Source organism: Alligator mississippiensis, chromosome 8 (assembly GCF_030867095.1).
Source record: "Alligator mississippiensis isolate rAllMis1 chromosome 8, rAllMis1, whole genome shotgun sequence".
NCBI classification, from domain to species: Eukaryota; Metazoa; Chordata; order Crocodylia; family Alligatoridae; genus Alligator; species Alligator mississippiensis.
Genome location: NC_081831.1, coordinates 13,022,890 through 13,043,364, shown reverse-complemented (window position 1 = coordinate 13,043,364; position 20,475 = coordinate 13,022,890). Strand labels below are relative to the sequence as shown.

Below are 20,475 nucleotides of genomic sequence, written 5' to 3'. Positions count from 1 at the left end.
AGGAAATCTAGATCTTTGCTCAGTTATATTGCTCTCAGGCAGCCTATGCAAATGTAATGCTAAAGGCAATATCTGAGTGCGCTATGCCAGTATGTTTGAGAGGAGGGGTTGTGATTATGCTCTGAGCCCATATGCTCTTGCCCCTGTAATGTACCCTTGGCAAGTGGCACAGGTGCCAGTCTTCACCAGTTGCTGTAAATAAAAGACAGCCAAACTATAGAGAAATGTTTATTAAGTGCAATACAAAGCCATCTGGTCCAGAACACCTGCTGTCAGACTGCTGCCTTGGAGAGAGCTGAATTCAGCTGTATTCTGCACTTGTGTTCTAGCCTGGCATGCCTGTTAGAAGAGGCATACAACCCAGTTTTTAGGGCAAGAATGCCAGGATCAGGACCAGCCACCATGCTGCATTCTGCTCCAGACAGTGTAACAAGCTCTTTGGTTAAAACTGCTATCGGGGTTCCCTCTCGAGGCTGTGAATCAAGGTGTAAGGGACATCTGCAGTACAGAACACAGAAAAAGGACTAGCATTCAGTTGGAGAAGAACCATGTCAACTGAAACTTTCTTACCACTATCCGTGCAGGTAAAATAACCCCAGTTATAAAGAACCATGGAAAACAGGAACTGAAAATTAAGGCAGATGACAACTGGGTGTTTGCTTGGAAACTTTCTTTCCAAACAAACACCCAGGTAGCTTGTTTGGAAGTAGAAAACCATGTCTGGTTTAACCTCTACCAGACTGGGCTGCTTGTGTTTTAAATCACAAACTGAAGTAGACCTAACTTCCACCAAAGCTGTAGGGTTGTGCAGGACAACATGAATGTACATCTCAATCAGGTGCGTGGATCTCATTCATACTAAAAAGTAATGGACAAATTCCCATTGAAATCGGGAGGACAGAACTGAGCTCTAAAAGTGGCTAGTATTTATAAACTATGGTGCAAAGAAGTGTTTAAGGAGTTCCATAGATAAGCCCCCCTCCCCCAAGAGCCACCCCTGGGGCCTAAAGAGAGTTTATGCTTTGGTTGCAGGGGTTTGGCTTAGGAAGGCACAAGTTCCAGCCCAATGCTGCTCCAATAGAGAGTAAGGGGTTGAGCCAACTCAAGCCATTCCACAGCCCATCTCACTAGAAGACTCCAGTCTTTTACAACACTATGTCCTCTTGTCACCACTTGACGGAGGGCACCACCAGGCTGAGCCTCTTGCCCAAGTCAGGGAAGGAATCAGTAGCACAACCAGGGATAGAACCCAGGAACTGACTTACTCGCTCCAGTGCAGAGCTCGCCCCATCAGACCATGGCTGCCTCCTGCTCTTGCACAGCCAGTTAACCTCATGTGCTGACTCATAGAGGTTTGGGGGAAGATTTTCAAAAGCACAGACAGAAGTCAGGAACTCAATTCCCTCTGTCCTTGGTGCCTTTGAAAATCTCCACCTTACACACTTAGTACAAGGTCCCTAGTATGTGTCGTCATCATCATCATCCCAATTCAGAAGTGGATGCTGAGCTCAGGGTGTTGCTGTCAACTGGGTTAAAGCAGAGAGTACAAGCCCTATCGTTAAGTACCATGCCTTCCGGCCAGAACTACTATTCCAGGACTCCAACAGAAAGAGCTACACCTTAAGAGGAGGTATAAAGACCATGTGGTGACAACTAGCAAAGCACCCCTGGAGGATGCTCAGAGATGCAGCTGCCCCCAACATTTGCTAGCAGTTAACAGAATTGACCTAGTACACAGGGTTGCATCTTGGCCACCAAGCTCTGGCCAGGCACAGATAAAGTCTGGGAATGGTTGGTCCACAGAAAGAAACTGGCTGAGACAGACAAATGCGTCAACTTGAACAGGAAAGAGACTCCAGTCCCAAAATGGGGATAGACTAAGGGAAGGAGGCTAACAGCTCGCTCTCTCTTCCATCACCTTGTGCTTCCTGGTTGATAATGGAATCTTATATTCCACAGAGGGCATTTCTGTGGGGTACAAATGCCTTTTGAAAGTCACACCCTACCTGGGCTAAGCTCCACTTGTGAACAATGGAATCAACAGGGAATCCTGGTCTTGGGTTTGCAGCAAAAACATTACTTCTGTTGTCTCCTTTGAGAGCATGCCATGGGACCTGAAGCACTAATCTTCCCTTCCTGGCTGCTCCTGGCTTTTACCCACAGTACACTGGAGCTACACTAAGACTGCTGTTTCTTGCTATGCAGCGTGTAAACACATCTGACTGAGATGCTCCAAGAAGTTGGGCCCCTGTATCATAGGAGTCAGTGCTGAGGGATGTAGGGACTGATCTAAAGCTCACTTAAATCACTGGGAGGCTTTCCATCGGGTTTAATGGCCTCTGGATTGGTCCTTATCAACTTATCTGCTGAACTTGCTAATGACTTCCAAAAGCCAGAGTCCTCTTCTGTCCTTATTGTTCCGTGTAGATCTCATCTACCTAGGTTTCTTTATAAAATAATAAAATACATTTATAAATATATATACTAGGAAAACTGTACAATAGTGTAAGCAACACTGCATTAGAGCATTGCAGGTAATGCTATGCAACTCAAGGCTATAATTTGTTATTGCAGTACCGCACATTAGCAGCAAGGGGCTTTACAAAAACACGTGGTGGGAATGAGTAGGTTACCCTCACCTTCTACCTGGCAACACACACTTATAACAAAACAGAACTTTAAACATTTCTGGACGATCATGAAGTTGTCTTCTAGGGGAGTTGTTTCCTGGGGGTGAAATTAATAGATGAAGCAGTTGGAAAGGTGAGGAAGTTAAAAGTGATGTGCAGGGTAGAGTGAATGTGGACGTTTCAATGCAAACCAAAACCCAGTGCAGCCAAACTTCCAGGAACATCAGAGCTTGTAGGTAACATGCACCCAAAGACCTATATCAGCAGGCAAGGATTATACATTGAACTCCAAAATGGCTGGGCAATGCCCCAGCACTGAGAAGTCACCAATGTCAAAATCCTCAGTAAAGACCCAAGGACACCCAGGAGAGCTCTGAATGGGCATCAAGACCCCTGCCAACCCAACTGCTAACTGTGCCGTGCCCTTGACCATGGCAAGCTGCAAAAGAAAGACTGGCTTGACAAGTGCCACAGTAATTTTATGCCGGGAGAGATGTGGCAGGCTCTCTGGCACAGTCAGGAAGCTGACCAAACAATAGGTCTGCTTGAAATGTTCTGCAGTCTGAATGGAGACATCCTTTCAGCAGCCTCTCCCCAGCTCAGGCTTCGTAAAACTGCCTCTCCGTCTGTTTGGTGAGCATGCCACTGGACATCATGGTCCTGCTGACGAACTCTCTGGTGACCTGCTCGGTGAGGGTGCTGCTGTTGCTCTCTACCCGCTGGGAGGTCATCAGCATGCCATCTGCAACAAGAGGAGCAGGTCAGCAGTTGGTAGGATAGCCATCAGGGAGGTGGGTTTGGTCCCAGATATATTGTGTCAGACTTATGTATGTAGCTGCAGGGTGCATCATGGCTTTAGCTCACGAGTTCTTTCCCTGACTTGTTACACAGGTAATGCCAGTCCCTGTTCTGCATACAGGAAATGCAATCACGGACCGTTTCAGGCCAGCATCCACACAACACCTCTGGGAAGGGGAGGTAGAGCAGGAACTGCTGAGCACTACAGGGCCTCAGTGAGGATGAAGGTTTGTGGGTTTAATTCTGACTCTCAACTCACTCCTAAGATATGGTTGCAGGGCAGGAAGGGGGAACTGAGATAAAAATCCTTAAAATCCTCACCTCCTCTTTTTATCCCATTTGATGTTTGCCCACAGAACTGACCAGCTTTGAAGAACCCTCCAGGAGACTTCCCATCCCTCCCTGAGGGGAGGCTGTGAAGTGCGCAGAGATAGCCCAACAAGACCTGGATATCCAGAGTTGCGCTGTAGGCCTTCACTACCTCAGCTTCTCTCCTTGCCACTGGGCCACACCAATGAATGTGACTCTGTCTTCTAAGCTGGTCTTTAGTGACCAAGGTGTTGCAGAGGGAAAGCCCTTACCTGCAAAATGCGGATCCAGAGAGGAGTGGGTGAGGCTGGTTTTAGTGCTGTATTCAGTGGGGAAGTTGTACACTTCTTCTCTCATGTACTGTTGCCCTCCAAACTGTGAGAAGGCTCCTGAAAAGAAGCATAGAAAAGTCAACTTTGTGAAGACCGAGGGAACTGGAAGATCACTACTGAGCCTCTCGTGACTCAACCCTGGACAATAAATATCAACAGTTCTTCTTTCTGTGCCAGTCTTGTCCAACATTAGAGCAAAAGACAGAAGGTTGTGTTGTAACTGGTCCATTGGAAACCATTAAAGAATGAATGAAGACTCATAAGAAAGAAGAGGGCTAAGGACTGCATGAGGTGGTTCCCCAGCCTTTTGAGTATTATCTGGTCATGCAAAGAAGAAGGCTGGTATTAAACAGCAGCACTAAGTTCTCACATTCTTTCCCCATATTGAGGAAAGAATATACCACCCCTGAGGTATATATGTAACATTACCCTAATTTTTACAGATGGCAACTCTACAGCAGAAGATATTTAGTGAGTTGCCAGGAGACCTAAAAAGGGAATGCTTAGGTCTTGTCCTGAAGTTTCCTGCTCTCACCATTTTTTTCCTACAGTTACACCAAAAAAGTGGTACTCAGAAAGGAGCAGAAGATAGTGATATTTGTATCATCCAGAATTCAAGGGAAAAAAAGTGGGGGTGAATTATTATGTAGAAAGGAAGAAAAGCTTAATGTCTATGGAAACATAAAGGAAATGTCGGAGACTGAAAGGAACAGCACACAAAACTCCTGTGGACATGGATGCGAGTTAAGGGAGCACTATTGATAAAAGATAAATATCCATCTTTATATATATTAGCTTTAAATGACAAATCTGTTATTTGATACATTGGATTTATTAATAAAGTTTAAAAAAAAGGAAAAAAAAGAAAGCAGTACCTCCATCTTGAGACTCTATGGTGATGATACCCTCTCTCTCTGGTCCAAAGCCTTGCGTGGTCTTAGCTTGCACTTTGAACTTGTATGGGACATTCTCAGTCAGGTAGGGCACTGTCAAGGTGGTTTCTGGGTTGTCCCCCTCCACATAAATGTTCCTGGGTTCTCCTAATCCAGACAGACACACAACAGGTGAGGAGCCTGAGACAGACCCATTCCCATCCACTTTTGCTTGCTTTGTTTCTACTCATCTACTCCAGTACCCAGCAGGCTTCCACCATCTTCTTCTCTGCCTGCTTTATTCCATTCTCAACCTGCACCCTGCCCTTCTTTACCAACCCAGCTGCTCTGTTAGAAGAACCACATTTCAATGACCCCTCAGGGTCTCATTCACATCCCACCCAACAGGGCTACTGATGGGCCTAACCCAGAGCAGGAGGCTCCAATCCTGGAGTAGGTTTAGAACATAAAAACTGCCGTTTACTGGGCCAGCCCACAGGCCCATGTTGCCCAGTGCCCTGTGTCATACAGTGGCAGAGAGTGGATGCTGAAAGGGAGAGTGAACAGAGAATAACCAGGGATTTTTCCACTGTTCCTCTCCTCCTTACAGCTTCCAGCATTTAAGGTCTAGGAAGTTCTGATTCAGAGGCTGTACCCCTAGCTCCCATGCTCAATAGCTGCTGATGCCCCTTTCCTCCAAGAATGTGTCCAATCCCTTTCTGAATCTGGCAAAACTGTCAGCTTCCACAACAGTTTGTGGCAATGAGCTCCATTCTTAAATTACATGCTGTGTGGAAAAAAATGGTTTGCAGCTCTGGTCTGCTTCTCTCCAGTCCCAGCACAAAGACAGCAATTTGTCATTTCATTTATGGTTTGTTTCTCCCTGCACAGAGACCTGGAATCACCCCAGAGCAGCAACATACCTCCCCCATGCAGCATCTCGCAGGTGACCATGTAGCCCAGAATTGCCCCGTTGGGTTTACGGGGTCGCTCCCAGCTGAGCTGGAGGGAGTCTGGGCTCAGGGCAGTGAACACCAGGGGGCCTGGAGCACTGGGTGTGCTCAGTGTGAATGGTGAACCTGCCAATGCAAGAGCAAGATATTAGTATTGGACAGCAGAGACGTGGACCGGGTCATTCAAACCATGAGTTAGGAAGTCTCCACTGTCTGCCAGGATAGTTCGGAAGCTGGGGCATTGGGAAGCTGCACTTAGGGAGGAGGGAGCAGCAACCAGGAGTTCACAGAGCCCACACTTCTCCACGGGGGTTTGGGTTTTGGAGCAGGGTGTGACCACGGAGAACACAGCTCTCAGGCCAGGTCCTGAAAGTTCACTGCATGGCAACAGATAGGCCAAATTGGGCAAAACCAGTGCTGTTCCCCCTCACCTGGCACCGGGCTCAGCGGGCTCTGTGGATCCACTTGGGACTCAATAGTGATGACGCCTTCTCTGTCTGGGCCCCAGCCCTCCTCGCTCTGGGCCCTCACCTTGAAGATGTAGGATTGGTTGGGCAGCAGGTCCTCCACCACCACTGAGTTTTGGCTGGGGTGGGGGATGGTGAGTCTGTATACTTCTCCTGAGGGAAACAAGCAATAGGTCACAAAGGCAAGACTGCAGCTTTCACTGGGGAACAGCACACTACCCACGTCACATGAAGGTGTGTGCACCAGTTGAGCTGGGTAGAGCAAGGAGGCTTCGTCAACCCCCCCATCACAAGGCTTGGCATCATGCCTCCAGCAGCGGTCTGGACCTCAAGCTGACTTTACGAAGCACGTAGCCTGGTATAACACTGCGCTGTGTGCGCATCTCTGGGAGAAGTCTTCCTCGATCCTGACTGCCTGACCTGTGGACATGACCCCTCCTTTCCTCACTATGGATGGTCAGATTATCCTACCCCATTTCAAATCCAGCTGTAGCACTGATCTGTGGGTTGCAGGGCAAAGAAGGAGCAGCTGGAAGTCTGCTGTGGAGAGTGTTCGTCCAGTTGCTGTACCTACCCCATCCCTGCCATTTCAAGTCTGTGGTTGCTGCTAAACAGGCCCTTCCCTCATCTCCTGAGGGAACCCCCAAAGATCCTATGGTTGGAGCTAGAAGTTCATGACTAAACTCTGACTATAACTAGCAGCATGGGAAAAGAGCCTGATTTATCATCACCTTCCACCTACACAGCCCAGGGCATGTTGCAGGTATCAGTGATCGTCTCCATCCCACAGAGGGGAAACTCAGGCACGCTGCAGTTAAGAGATTTGCGGGGGCCACATGGCATATCTGTGGCAGAGCCGAGATTAGACTCTAGGGACTCTGGTCCCATTAAAATCAGTGGCACAAGTCCCATTGGCTTCAGAGGCACTAGGATCTCTCAAGCCCTTTGCTCGAACATTTTGCTTGCACTGAGCTCCTGCTCCCATTACTGCCCCCTGCCAAGCCACCAGCTGAATAGGGCTCACTGACCTCCGTTGAGGAGTTGGTACTGCACGCTGTATCCCTGCACCTCCTTCTCGCACTGCGGCTCCTGCCAGCTGACTTTCAGAGAGGTGGGTCCCAGCGCCGAGAACACCAGGCGGGTGGGTGTGTCGGGGATGCCTGGGGTCACCCTGGAATCTGATGCAGGGGGGGAAAGTCACAACCTTGGATTCACAGGCAAGGGGACGGAGGGGGAAAGAAACAGACATGCAGGAGAGCGGGATGGTCCTGATGAGTCCAGGGAGAATGTGGCAAAATGTCCTCTCCACAATCACTGAGGGAAACCTAAGCAGAAGGGCCAAGACCTGGGCTAGCTAGGTCTGAACACCTGTACGAGTGGACGCTGACTCCAATGCACGGCAGCCTCTGGGCTCAGAGCAGCCACACCCTGACTTAGTCAAGGCAGCAAGGGGAATGCTGAAAGCCTCTAGCTACTTCTCTAGCCAGATCTCCACCTCTCGGTGCGAGGTGCTGGGCATGGCCAAACTCACTCACCCTGAAGCACCCTGTCCAGGCTGCTCAATGCTTCGTGGACATCTTCGGAGTGAGTGCGACTCCTGGCCTTCTGGGGGAGGGGGTAGTGCACCCTAAGGGGAGCGTTTTGCCCTGACAGGCCTATGCAGAGAAAGAGAGGGGAGGAGGTGGGGGTCAGACTAGACATCTGTGTTGGGCTTTGCTGCTGGTGGGTGGGAAGGCCTCAGAGACAGGGGCATGGTATCAACTGATGGGTATCGCACAGAATGAGCTGTCCCTACCCATTCATATGCTGTTCACCCACCAACCATCTCCCTAACCTTTACAGAGATGTATTTGGTAGCTGGTTGGTCTGAGACAAAAAGAAATGCACAACTCTAGAACTCTTGGTTCAGAGATGATACCTTTTATGAGACCAACTAAGAAATTGCAAAAAAAATAGAAAAAGAAAAATATATATTTTTTGTGATTTCTTAGTTGGTCTAACAAAAGGTATCGTCTCTGAACCAAGAGTTCTAGAGTTGTGCATTTCTAACCTCTACACATTCTTCTCCCTGGCCGCTACTTTAGTCTCCAGTTAACAATGACCTACCCACATCCTTCCCCATTTTCAAGGGTAGCAAACCTCCCACTTTCTACCAGGAGTCAGCTTTAACTGCCCTCAGTGCTTACACATCAGGGTGCTTTGCAGTCACTGGCCCCAGAAATGAATTCATTTCCCTGGCACAACTGGTAGGTAGGCAGGGGAGTATGACTATCCCTGTTCTACAGAGGGGGAGGCAGGGATATGCCTGGGTCACACAACAAGGGAGACTGGGAACCCAGGAGCTCTTGGCTCCCAGCCCCTTGCTCAGTCCATTGGACACTGCTTCCTTTGCAAACAGCACCTTCAGAGCCAGGAAAGGCTGACAGGGCTATGAGGCACCACTGCCCTCACGACAGTATAAAGACCTCACACTGGTGAGCAGCCCCTACATGCCTGCAGGTGAGCTAGGCTGGTGTATTTCAGAAGGACATTTTGCATTATGCACACATTCTCCCTGATGGTCCTGCAAGGCCTGTGGAGAGAGACACAGAATGGGTTGGCTTGTTAGGAGCCAGGACTTCGGTGGGATGTTGCTGGTGAGTTGAAGAGATCGTTATGAGCGGGGCAAGGGGTGGGGAGGGGAGGGTTTGTGGAGCAGGTTAATTAGCTCAAGTGGGTTTAACAAGATCAGTGGAACCTGCTAATGGAAAGGCAGCGTGAAGGGGGGACAGCCAGGGTCAGGAGGATCAGTGCACACGTAAAAGCTGTGGGGGAGACTGCAGCAGACAACTGGCAGGTGGATGAGCTGGTTAAGGGATGCATGACTGAAGGGAGATGCCCACGAAGACACTGGACAATGCTCTGCTGTTTGAGGTACCTATATACTTGCAAATCCCAGTGGACTCATCAGTCATGATTATAGAGTCCCGAAAGCCAGTGCTGGGGTAGTAACCCTTCACCTTTGCCCTGCTCCTGAAACCTACATCCCGCGGCAGCAAGACCATCCTCCCAGCATCTTCACGTATGGGAGGGAGATTCCTCCCTGGATGGTCTGCAGGATAGCGTGAAACAGAGAGAAAGAGAGAAACACCATTGGAACCATCCAAAGCCAGTGCAGCCCACATGTTGGGGCCTCTGCACAGAGAGGGCTCATGAGGAAAGATGCTGGACAGCCTTAAAGAGCCTTTCTCAGCCCTCTCCTCATGGCTAGGTGGACTCACACACTGGGAGCAGGAGGAATTCACAGGGAGATAGTGTAAAAGGCCTGGTGCTGCCCTGGGGATCAGGTGTTAGATGCATTCCCCCTTCCCAGCATGCTGCGGGGGTTGGCAGGGTGGATGCAGCCCTCTTTCCAGGGTGCACTGGGAGCCAGAGGTGTGTATGTGGCTTCTGTCTAAGGATGCTCTAGGAATCAGAGGAGTGAATGCCTCTTCCTCCCAGTTCCCTCAGAGTGGGCCAGAAGGAGCTCTGTGCCCCTGCCTGCTGGGTGCCCAAGAGAGCTCTGAAAGTGGAAGAGAGGGAGAAGCCACAGTGAACTCCGCACTCACCATGTCCTGACACCAGCGTGTTGTAGTCTCTGGTCAGTGTCGAGCTCCCCATCACCCTCCTTTCCTGCTGCATGTGCGAGCTCAGCTCGCTGTAGTTGGCAGTGACCATCCGGGTCAGGGTGCCCCCGCTGCCAGGGAAGTTGAAATCCATCCGGCCATTCACCAGGTGCTCTGCAAAAGATTGAAAGCCATCAGTGCCAGCAAGTGCTGTGTGGGCAGCTGCCCCTATCAGTTTCCATGAGGCCCTGATGGGTACTCAGCATCCAACTGTGTCCAGTTCTCCAGCTGCTCTAGAACATGACTTGAGGTCTTCAGATCCAGAACAAGGGACAACTACACAACTCGGAGGAAGTGACAAACAGGTAGACATTGTTTTCCCCACACAACATCAGTTACACCTGCAGTGTCCAAGGTAACTCCAGAGCTCAGCCTTGGGACGTGGCTAAAGTCTCACCGTGTAGTTCCCATTTAGTCCTAAATCACATCTGTTGTTTGACACAAGCACATGTTTATATTCAGTGTTAATTAAAGAACAACCACAAGAAATGTTTTTTGGAAGGAGGTGGCTCCTACAGTTTCCACACCAGAGACCATCTCAGCTGGACCTAAAAAGGAAATGTCATTTAAGTGACCATCCAAAGAAGCAGCAGAAACCAGCTACCTACTAGAGTTGGTCTCTGGCTAACAGTCCAGCAGGTTTGCACTAGGAACTTAGGGATACTTCAGAGTTGTCATTAAAGATGAGGCGCAGCCTCTTGGAAGTGATGGTTATTACTAGGTATTGAATGGTTTCTATTTGCTCCTCTCCAAGAATCCAAGCCTACAGCAGCAGCGAGCTTCTAGCAGTCTGTGCCCAAGGTGGGGGTTACCTTGGCACTTCTCATGAGCAGACAAGACCACGACACCGTTTTGCAAGCAGACTCTATGACACCTGACCACAGCATGACGCCGACACCAGTACGGGCACACAGGGGATGTTAGGGGGCACAACCCAGTGCTGTGCCCTTAGCTCGGAGAAGGACGAGACACTACATTCACTGCAGAGGGGGCCGTCCTTCACCTGCTTGGGGCCGGGGTGTCCCACTCCTTGTCAGGCTGCCGCTGGCCGTGTTGGTGTCCGACAGCTCTGAGGGGGTACTGTCCTCACGGAGGAGACCCTCGGTGTCTGAGGAGAAGCAGCTGCTGCCGGAGAGGCGGGGGATCATTTCAGCTGGGAGCTTCCAGGTGATGTGGCGAAGATCCAAGTCCTCCCCCAGCAGCTGCACATATTTCCACCTGGACCCTTTTGGAACAATTTAAGCACTTGTGTTGGCAGGGTCTGGGGGGCAAAGTGAGCAACCCACCACCTTCTGGCTGCTTGTGGCACTCCAGCACAGTTGCCTACAGCAAAAAGCATCTACCAAGATGACACCCGTGAGCAGCCCATCCATGAAGAAAACTCATACTGCTGGGCGATGGGCTACTGCAAAGACTGTGGTTGGTGATGAGACTGGAGAATGGCATGCCATGAGAGATGCTCCAGTGAGTGGGAGACCAGAGCTCCAACCCTGTGTCCATCATGACAGAGAAGGAGCCTTGCTGCCCCTCTGCATGCCTGTGCCTATTGCCAGCACTGCCCATTCAGTTGGTACAATCATCCTCTGCTCAGGAGAGGCTTCCGCATAAACTGCTCTTTGCAGAAAATGCAGCAGGACCTACCAGAGTCATCAGAGACACTGGGACGCTTGCTGCCCGCTGGGGAGCGCAGCATGTCGGTGCTGTACATCAGGTAGCTGTCGTAGTCCTCACCTCCCTCAGCATCGATGATTGGCACATCAGGGATGATGGGAACTGCAAGGGGGAGGCAGAATGCTGTCAGACATGCTATTTGGGGGGAAGCTGACATTGAGCCAGAGGGAAAGCAAGACCCTTCAAGCACCCAGATGCCACAGTGACAGACACATCTGCAAGGACACTGGACACAAAGGAGGGAAGAAAAGAGGGAGGAGACAGAGTTTTCAAGTAAAGTGACTCACTGGACAACGGGCGCTTGGGCTGTGTGGCAAGGTTGATTGTAGCCTCTCTCTCAGGCCCCCAGCCAGCCCTGTTCTTGGCCTTCACCATGTAGCGGTATGGATGGGACTCCCGAAGGTTTTCGATCAGAACCATACGCTTCTTTGGGTCCTCAACCAGCACTTTCTTCATTGGCCCGATGGGTACTGCAAGCAAGTACACACCCCAGTGAGCTCCTTACACGTGCAGACATACACACATCCCGTTAGTGAGATCGTCACATGCCACAAGATCACCACATACACATAGGCAGGCATACATCCCATGAAGTCCATCACACATGTGCACACACAGGTGCTCACACACATGTGTGTGCACACATACTCATACTCCCTTCCTTCCATTTCTTCTTTCTCATCCTCCTTCCATTTGACTGTATTGGGCAACTTTGCTCTTCTGTTTGAAAGAGCTGGTGGCAAGCAGTTAAGGAGCCAACAGGCCTGGGTTTCTGATCCACCTCACATGGCAGTAAATGGTGCTTTCCCTAGTTCATCAGCTTGGCCTGTAATGCTTTTAACACTCCCGTGGAACTGGCATAGAGGAGAGCAGCTTCAAAGGGGCTCAGGACAAAGCTACAGTCCCTTTGGGCTAATATTCCTGAGGACTCTCACACCATCACCAACACATGGATTCTACCTTCCATTTAACTCTAAGAAATGAACTTGGGGTTCGGGAGAACCAAACTATGGGACAATCAAACTTCACTGCTGTCTTTTAAGTTGTCCTGGGATCTAACTACCTCAGGGAAGTTCCCACAGTGGGCACTGAAGTGAGCCTACAGCAAGGGTCCCCTGTCCCTAGGCTACTGTCAATAGAAATCCAGCTTTCTAGGACTGCTATGCTGGGCACTGAACCCTGCATTAAAGCCAATGAGGTATTAAGCACCTCTGGCAACTGCTGATGTGAGATGAAATAAATGGGAAATGAGGGTGCTCAGGACTCACAGGACCAAGCCCTTACTGCCCAACTCCTCTGCTGGACTGTGGAGTCCCAACACTTCACAGCCCACCTGTGCCTCTCACTCACCCCAGAACATGGACCCTTCCAAACCCCAGCTCTGGTCTGCCAGAACGGGTTGGCTTCGTTGCTGCTCAGAAGGTACCCAATGAAACGGTAGGGGAAGGCACTGGGTATTTCAGCTGAGGGCTCAGAGTTTGTAGAGCTGCCTCTACTCAGGGAATGAGCCCTGTCTTACCATTGTCCTCGTTGACGAGTCCATAGCTGACTTCATAAGCCGTGATCTCCCCACCAGTCTCTGCAGGCTCAGCCCAGCTCAGCTGCGTCACCGTAGAAGAGACGACATTGAAAGCCAGGCGTCCAGGCTCACTGGGCACTAAGGGGAACAATAAAGCAGGAAACCAGGTTACAAGCAAGCTGGCAAGGGCTGGGTAGCTCTGGGCAGTGTGGAAGGGGCAGGGCTAATGGCAGGGAGGCTTGGCTGGTCTGAGTTGGGGAGATTTCTTCAATCACTGTCTCACTGGAATAGCCCAAGAAATCTGAAGGCACTTAGCACCAGATCTGGGAGTGCACAAGCATTTTCTAAGTGCCACCAAGATGTGTCATGGTGGGGTCCTCAAAGTGGCTTTCTCCCCTCTCTCAGCTTAGTTCCATTCCTATTCCTAGAAACATAAAAAATGGGGGTTGGGAGGGACCTCAGCAGGTCATCTAGTCCAACTCCCTGCTCAGAACAGGACCATCCCCAACTAGATCATCCCAGCCAAAGCTTTGTCTAGCTGGGCCTTAAAAATCTCCACAGCTGGAGATTCCACAACTTCTCTGGCGAGTTTGTTCCAGTGTTTAACTACCCTCCTAGTCAGAAAGTGTTTCCTAATATCTCATGTAAACTTCCCTTGCTACAACTTGAGATCATTGCTCCTTGTTCTGTCATCTGCCACCACTGAAAACTGTCTAGCTCCATCCTCTTTGGAACTGTCTAGCTCCATCCTCCATCATCTTTTCTCTATTCCTTCCCCCCACCCCCAGAATAGGGCTTTTTGTTGGAAGCGGAAGTCTTCCTGGCTATAAGTTGGAGATGAGGGCAGAAGAGAAGGTGTCACTTGGGCCCCATGTAGTGCAACCTTCTGCCTCCTTCCTTCAACCTTCCTAAGCTGCTCTGCCAGGGAGGGGTCATCAACCATCTCCCTTGAGGATCTCTTCCACTGCCCCTATGGAATTGCAGTAGATACTGCTCCAAAGCACATTAATGAAGAGGTTCTATACAAAGCAAGAGCCGGTGCAGTCCGTCAGTGTGTCCCTCATCAATGTCATTGGGCCATGGGGGTTTTGTGATTGGTATTTAGGGTTTTGTTAGTTTGGAGCCTTCTGGATTTCTTCTGTAAAATAGCTCCTGCTGTCAATGACTGACTGGTGCAGTCTGGGTGAGCTGCTCAGCCCAGTACCCTAAGACCTAAGTACTCTTCAGCGTATGAGGATCTGGGCCTCTTGGACCTGCCACCTTTTGTTACAGATTCACATAACACACTTCTTTATCTTTAACTTATGCAGCCTCAGAAACCCTGTGGAAGAGGCCCCAGGTCCTCAGACTCTCCAGTGGTGAACATGAGACAGAAACCTGGCAAGGCACTGGGAGGACAGTGTTTAGCCCCAAGGAAACTCAGACCTATCAACTTTCCATCTGGGGACACAGAGGTGAAGGCCACAGGGAACATCAGTTCCCGAGCTGAAAGCAGAATTCAGGACTTCCTGGCTTCCCTTTCTGTGAACAAACCATTAGACTAGGCCCCAAAAAAGATCACGCTATCCTGACTGCACTTTCAAAGACATTCAGACATCAGATGCCACTGGATCTCGTAAATGTTGCACCACACCATGGGAACAAGATGCAGGAGGGGTAGGCAGCTCACCTTCTTCCAGCGTGCGGCAATGGACAACATTGGAGTACGGGCCCTGGCCCATGCTGTTGTAGGCAGAGACCTGCATCTCATAGTCGCAGAAAGGGTACAGGTTACTCAGCTCTGTTGATGGGACCTTGGAATCGATCAGCCGGGCTTCCGACTCAGGGTCCCCTTGGATCCAGTACTTCACCTGCCATCAGAGAGAAAACCTGAAGTCCCTCCCCATTCTTTCAGATCCTTCTCCTAGACATCGTTCACAAACTTAATGGAACTTACTGCCGCCTCCCTCAATACAGAGAGGTTTTGGACCATCCAGGGTTTGGGGCATAGAAACTGCAGGGGGGAAATCCATCTCTGTGCTCAGAGGAAGTCTGTGAGCAATCCATGCCCTGTTTTGGGGGCTGAAGTGACACACATCACAGACTTTCTGCTCACCTACTGTAGCAGAGTGGGGACTCCATACTATACGCAACACTGACTACCTATTCCATCCCCCCAGCCAGAGCAGGAGTACATTTTCTGGAGCTTTGCCCTGGGTAGTTCTTAAGGTGCTTGTCCCACTTTCTGTGGGAGAGTGAGATTGCACTGTTTGGAAACTGTCTTTCCTCCTAGCAGCATCCCCTGGTGCACTCAGTGAGAATGCACCAGCTTTTCCACTCTGGAGAACCCCTGCATCAAATGTAAGGACACCAGTGATATATGGAAGGCCTTCGATACAGTATCCCACCCCATACTGGTGAACAAGTTAAGAGGCTGTGACTTGGATGACTACACAGTCTGGTGGGTGGCGAATTGGCTAGAGGGTCGCACCCAGAGAGTCGTGGTAGATGGGTCGGTCTCGACCTGGAAGGGTGTGGGCAGTGGGGTCCCGCAGGGCTCGGTCCTTGGACCAATACTCTTTAATGTCTTCATCAGCGACTTGGACGAGGGAGTCAAATGTACTCTGTCCAAGTTTGCAGATGACACAAAGCTATGGGGAGAAGTGGACACGCCGGAGGGCAGGGAGCAGCTGCAAGCAGACCAGGACAGGTTAGACAAGTGGGCAGAAAACAACAGAATGCAGTTCAACAAGGAGAAATGCAAAGTGCTGCTCCTAGGGAGGAAAAATGTCCAGCACACCTACAGCCTAGGGAATGACCTGCTGGGTGGCACAGAGGTGGAAAGGGATCTTGGAGTCCTAGTGGACTCCAAGATGAACATGAGCCGGCAGTGTGACGAAGCCATCAGAAAAGCCAATGGCACTTTATCGTGCGTCAGCAGATGCATGATGAATAGATCCAAGGAGGTGATACTTCCCCTCTATCGGGCGCTGGTCAGACCGCAGTTGGAGTACTGCGTGCAATTCTGGGTGCCGCACTTCAAGAGGGATGCGGATAACCTGGAGAGGGTCCAGAGAAGGGCCACTCATATGGTTAAGGGCTTGCAGACCAAGCCCTACGAGGAGAGACTAGAGAAACTGGACCTTTTCAGCCTCCGCAAGAGAAGGTTGAGAGGCGAACTTGTGGCTGCCTATAAGTTCATCACGGGGGCACAGAAGGGAATTGGTGAGGTTTTATTCACCAAGGTGCCCCCGGGGGTTACAAGAAATAATGGCCACAAGCTAGCAGAGAGAAGATTTAGACTGGACATTAGGAAGAACTTCTTCACAGTTCGAGTGGCCAAGGTCTGGAACGGGCTCCCAAGGGAGGTGGTGCTCTCCCCTGCCCTGGGGGTCTTCAAGAGGAGGTTAGATAAGCATCTAGCTGGGGTCATCTAGACCCAGCACTCTTTCCTGCCTATGCAGGGGGTCGGACTCGATGATCTGTTGAGGTCCCTTCCAACCCTAACATCTATGAATCTATGGCTGGTGGTTTTAACAGAGTCCCCACTGAGCTGGGGGTGTAGGAGAGAAGACCCCAGAGTCATTAACAGAGATGCACAGGGAAGCTTCCCATGAAACCTGTGTGCGCTATGCTTGACTCTGTTCAGAGTTGTCACTCCTGCATGATAGTCCTACCCACAAAATACACAGACAGATGGCACAGGATAGGAAGTAGACCCCAGGCAGCCCCATTCCCTGCTGTGGTCAAATAAGATTTAATATTTCCACACCAGTGTCCACAGATCCAGCAAAGCCTGTGTGAGCCCATGCAACCACAAGACTCTGCCTTGGGCCTCTACCTTCTAGTCCCCTCCTTTCACTGCCACAGGCTGCGGGACCCTTGGACAGGAATGCCCTTGATATGCTAATACAACCGGCTGCCCATGAGACATCCCTGCCTGCCCAGGAATCTGGGTATCCCTTACCTTGTACCCCAGAGGTTTGCCAGGGGGTGGCAGCCAGTTGAACCGGATCTTTCTGGAGTTGAGGGCCTGGGCATTTGGATTGAGTGGAGCACTGATTTTGCCCTTGGGAGACTGAGGGACTTGGCCCAGACCCAGTGGAAGTGGTGTGCCATCCACGACCTCTGCCAGGGGAGAAGAAAACATCATGTACAGGAAGAGACAAGAGACTGTCCACATGTAGAGATATGCTGCTTCTCCAGCTCCTTCTACCTTGGCTGTCACCACACTGCACAGTCACCACCAAATTAGTCCTCAAAATCCTCTAAGAGATAGGTCACTATTACCTATGTTTCACAGAGAAGGGAAACTGAGGCACAGAGCAGTGGCATGACATGCCCTGGGTCACACAGCCAGCCAGAGCCAAGAATAGAACCCAGGAGTCTTGTACCCACGAACTAACCACTGAATTGTGTTGCCTCTTCCAAATTGCATTTTAGGGTTATGCCATAAGGGTGAATAACTGGACATGCCTCCCTCTTGGCTTGGTTTTCTGGGAATGCCTGGTTGCGATATATCACATTTCATGAGGCTTCAATAATGGTGCATTGTTTTGATCACAGTTTAACTGAGTAGCTCTGGTAACATTATGGGAATACAGGCTGGGAAGGGACCCTTTAGGTCATCAAGTCCAGCCCCTTGTTTCTGTCAGCAATCAGATCATACAGTCACTCTCAAGCTGACCAAGTTCCATTTTAAAACTAGGTAGGTATTTTGCCCTGTTGGGAGACTCTTTCTGAACTGTACTCCTCTGGGCTCCAGAATCCTTTTCCGAATTTCCAGCCTGAGTGTATCCACGCCCAGAACCTGTACAATGATTTCAGTGTTCTCTACCCAGCCAGCAGCGATAACATTTAGCTCTCTGACCATGCCTACCAGACACCCATACATAGCCTGCCACGTGCAAAAAGATTTCTCCATGAATTTCTGCACAGGTCTCTGAACCCCAGGGAGTCCCCCTGATGTGTGCCATCACTTTAATGATGTAGGCAGTGCTATGTGGTTTATCAGACTGCCTCCTCCTCCCCCCTGCCACAGTGATGGCTGCAAAAAAATCCATAGGAAAAGAGAAACAGGAAAAATAAGGTTCTGCTTCTTTTTGCAGTATGTATTGGGCAGCTCCTCTCCATTCCTGGGAACGAGCTAAGATGTACACTTCTACCTCGAGGGGAGCTCAAAACATAGACTTAAATACACTGACTAGGCTGCATATAGCAACATACATTCCCACAGGAGGGGGCTGAAATGGGATTAAAACCAGGATTCGATTCTTGTGGGGGTCTGCAAAAAAAAAAGGGCTGCTCATCACAATGCCCTAATGAAATCGGAGACCCCACCCCCAGGTTATGATTTCAAATCTTACAGGGGGGCTTTTCTCTCTTATGGGGGGCCTCAGCCTCTCCCTTCTCTGTAACTCAAACTCTGATTAAAACCCAGATCTGAAGCATGCTGAGGGGCAAGACATGGCCCATGGAGGTGAAGGAGCATCTCAGATTGCTCATAAGTTCAGAAAGATACATTAGCACTGGTTGCCAATGCAACATGCTGCACAGGCTGCACATCTCTACCTTTCCTGACCTAGCATCATTCCCTACCAGTGAAGATGGCAATGCAGGAAGAGCACGAATTACCAGTGCTGCCCACACCCACCTGGGTCAGCAATGGTCACCACAGTTTGTGGGTATCTGCCGATCTTGGCCCCATACTTGGGGTTGAGGAGATCCACGGTGAACTGCTTGAGCTGGCGGGTGTGCAGAAGGGTGTCTATCTCAGTCAATTCCAGCAGTGGCACCTGCACCTCCTTCCGTGTCTCCCCAGGTTGGAAGAGCAAGTCACCCTCTGTGAAGATGTAGTCCTGGGAATGGAGGAAGAGCATCTTGAAGTGTTGCACACTCTCCCCATAGCGCACACACAGGACACAGCTCATTAGCGCACACTGTCCCAACCAAGCCATCTACTCCTGAACCACCCCTCCTATGTCAGAAGGACATTGCTCAGTGTTGTAGCAGGGTCAGAGAGGAACCTGAATAGCTGGATTCTCAACGGCTATAAGCATACACACAGCCTTTTCTCCAGTGTCATCACTTCTGCAGTGTACTGCAGTGTACATGTGCGATAGGACCCAAGCTTTCACTCTGCTGTAGAAGGGTCTGGAGGGTGTGACTTGTGTCTGATTCCTGCTGGAGGTTGTTGTGGCTTATCCTGACTTTTCCACACTGGCCATTACTGCTCGAATGTCTGGATATTTTCCAGAACAACAGAAAAGTCTTGTGTTCACCAGCTACAAGCCCAGCTGTCACATTCCCACCTCCACTGGGAAGAGAAGGTGGAACCACCTGCCCCACTGTGGGCTTGACACTCTGGACCTCACTTCCCTTCCGAATTTCCATCCCAGGGGAAATTCCAACATTTGAAGTCTTTGAAAAGCCATAATGCCCAGGCAGCTAAACGAGATGCTCCCTAATTTAGGCAATGAAAGTCAAATGCCTTTAGTAGGAAATTGACTGAGTTCTCTCCTTCTGTCTGTGGTGAATCAAGTGGATCAGATGGTACAGAAAGGAGAGGTCAGGTGAGGGAGACGGGACAACCCTGATAATCCCGTTCTCACACTATGAGACTTTGTATGAACTTTGATCAATTCTCCTACTCCACTGAGCAGTCGACATTTGCTAGTATTATTCTCATTTCACAAGTAGAGAAGCTAAGGTAGGGACATCAGTGAGTCTGTAGCAGAGCTCAGAAAAGCACAGGGCTCCCGAGCCCCATGTTGTGCTCAGACCACTAGGCCACACCTCTGTCTCTATCCTTGGTATACCTGCCATTCATTTCAACCGAGATCTGCTTCTCCCACAGTAGACCCTGAAATACCCTTTCCCTCATCCCAACAGTTCATACTACTACACCCAGCTTGGACAGGACCCACGGGCATGGTCCTTACCCTGCCTTCCTTGGCAGTAAGATCCCGAGTCCTGTAGGAGATCTGGGATTTCCCATGGTCTATTATCTCACGAACAATAGGGATCCTAGCCACCTGGTCAAAGCGGCTGTGAGAGTAGGCTGGCTGCATGAAGCTGATGAGGCTGCTGGCTGAAAGAAATCATAGAGAAAAAATGTGTGAAATGCACAGATATCAGATGGAGGTTTATTAAAAATGTATGTGACTATTTAACGCAGTTATGTTTTCACACACAATCATCCCATCAAAGCACTACATTTCCAGTAACTGAAAGACCAGGATTCCCACCATCAACTTATAGATGGAGAAATGAAGGCTCACAGTGACTGAGCGAGTGAATTC

General features: G+C 50.1%; 1 protein-coding gene across 4 annotated transcripts in view; it reads right to left on the bottom strand.

The window, feature by feature from the left end:
- Positions 1–215: 215 nt before the first annotated feature.
- Positions 216–20,475, bottom strand: part of ITGB4 (integrin subunit beta 4) — a 53,441-nt gene continuing 33,181 nt past the window's right edge. For 2 of the 4 annotated variants that reach the window (XM_059732133.1, XM_059732134.1), the window contains 16 exons: positions 20,116–20,264; positions 18,828–19,032; positions 17,142–17,302; positions 14,865–15,045; positions 13,196–13,333; positions 11,964–12,146; positions 11,647–11,778; positions 11,009–11,230; positions 9,949–10,119; positions 9,279–9,452; positions 7,390–7,539; positions 6,326–6,514; positions 5,865–6,020; positions 4,945–5,109; positions 4,010–4,126; positions 216–3,372 (listed from right to left, as the gene is read on the bottom strand). In XM_059732133.1, the coding sequence (XP_059588116.1) occupies positions 3,230–3,372; positions 4,010–4,126; positions 4,945–5,109; positions 5,865–6,020; positions 6,326–6,514; positions 7,390–7,539; positions 9,279–9,452; positions 9,949–10,119; positions 11,009–11,230; positions 11,647–11,778; positions 11,964–12,146; positions 13,196–13,333; positions 14,865–15,045; positions 17,142–17,302; positions 18,828–19,032; positions 20,116–20,264 (2,636 nt within the window). In that variant the 3' untranslated portion in view covers positions 216–3,229. The remainder of the gene's footprint in view (positions 3,373–4,009; positions 4,127–4,944; positions 5,110–5,864; positions 6,021–6,325; positions 6,515–7,389; positions 7,540–9,278; positions 9,453–9,948; positions 10,120–11,008; positions 11,231–11,646; positions 11,779–11,963; positions 12,147–13,195; positions 13,334–14,864; positions 15,046–17,141; positions 17,303–18,827; positions 19,033–20,115; positions 20,265–20,475) is intronic. The other 2 variants (XM_059732135.1, XM_059732136.1) reach the window with 2 other exon arrangements.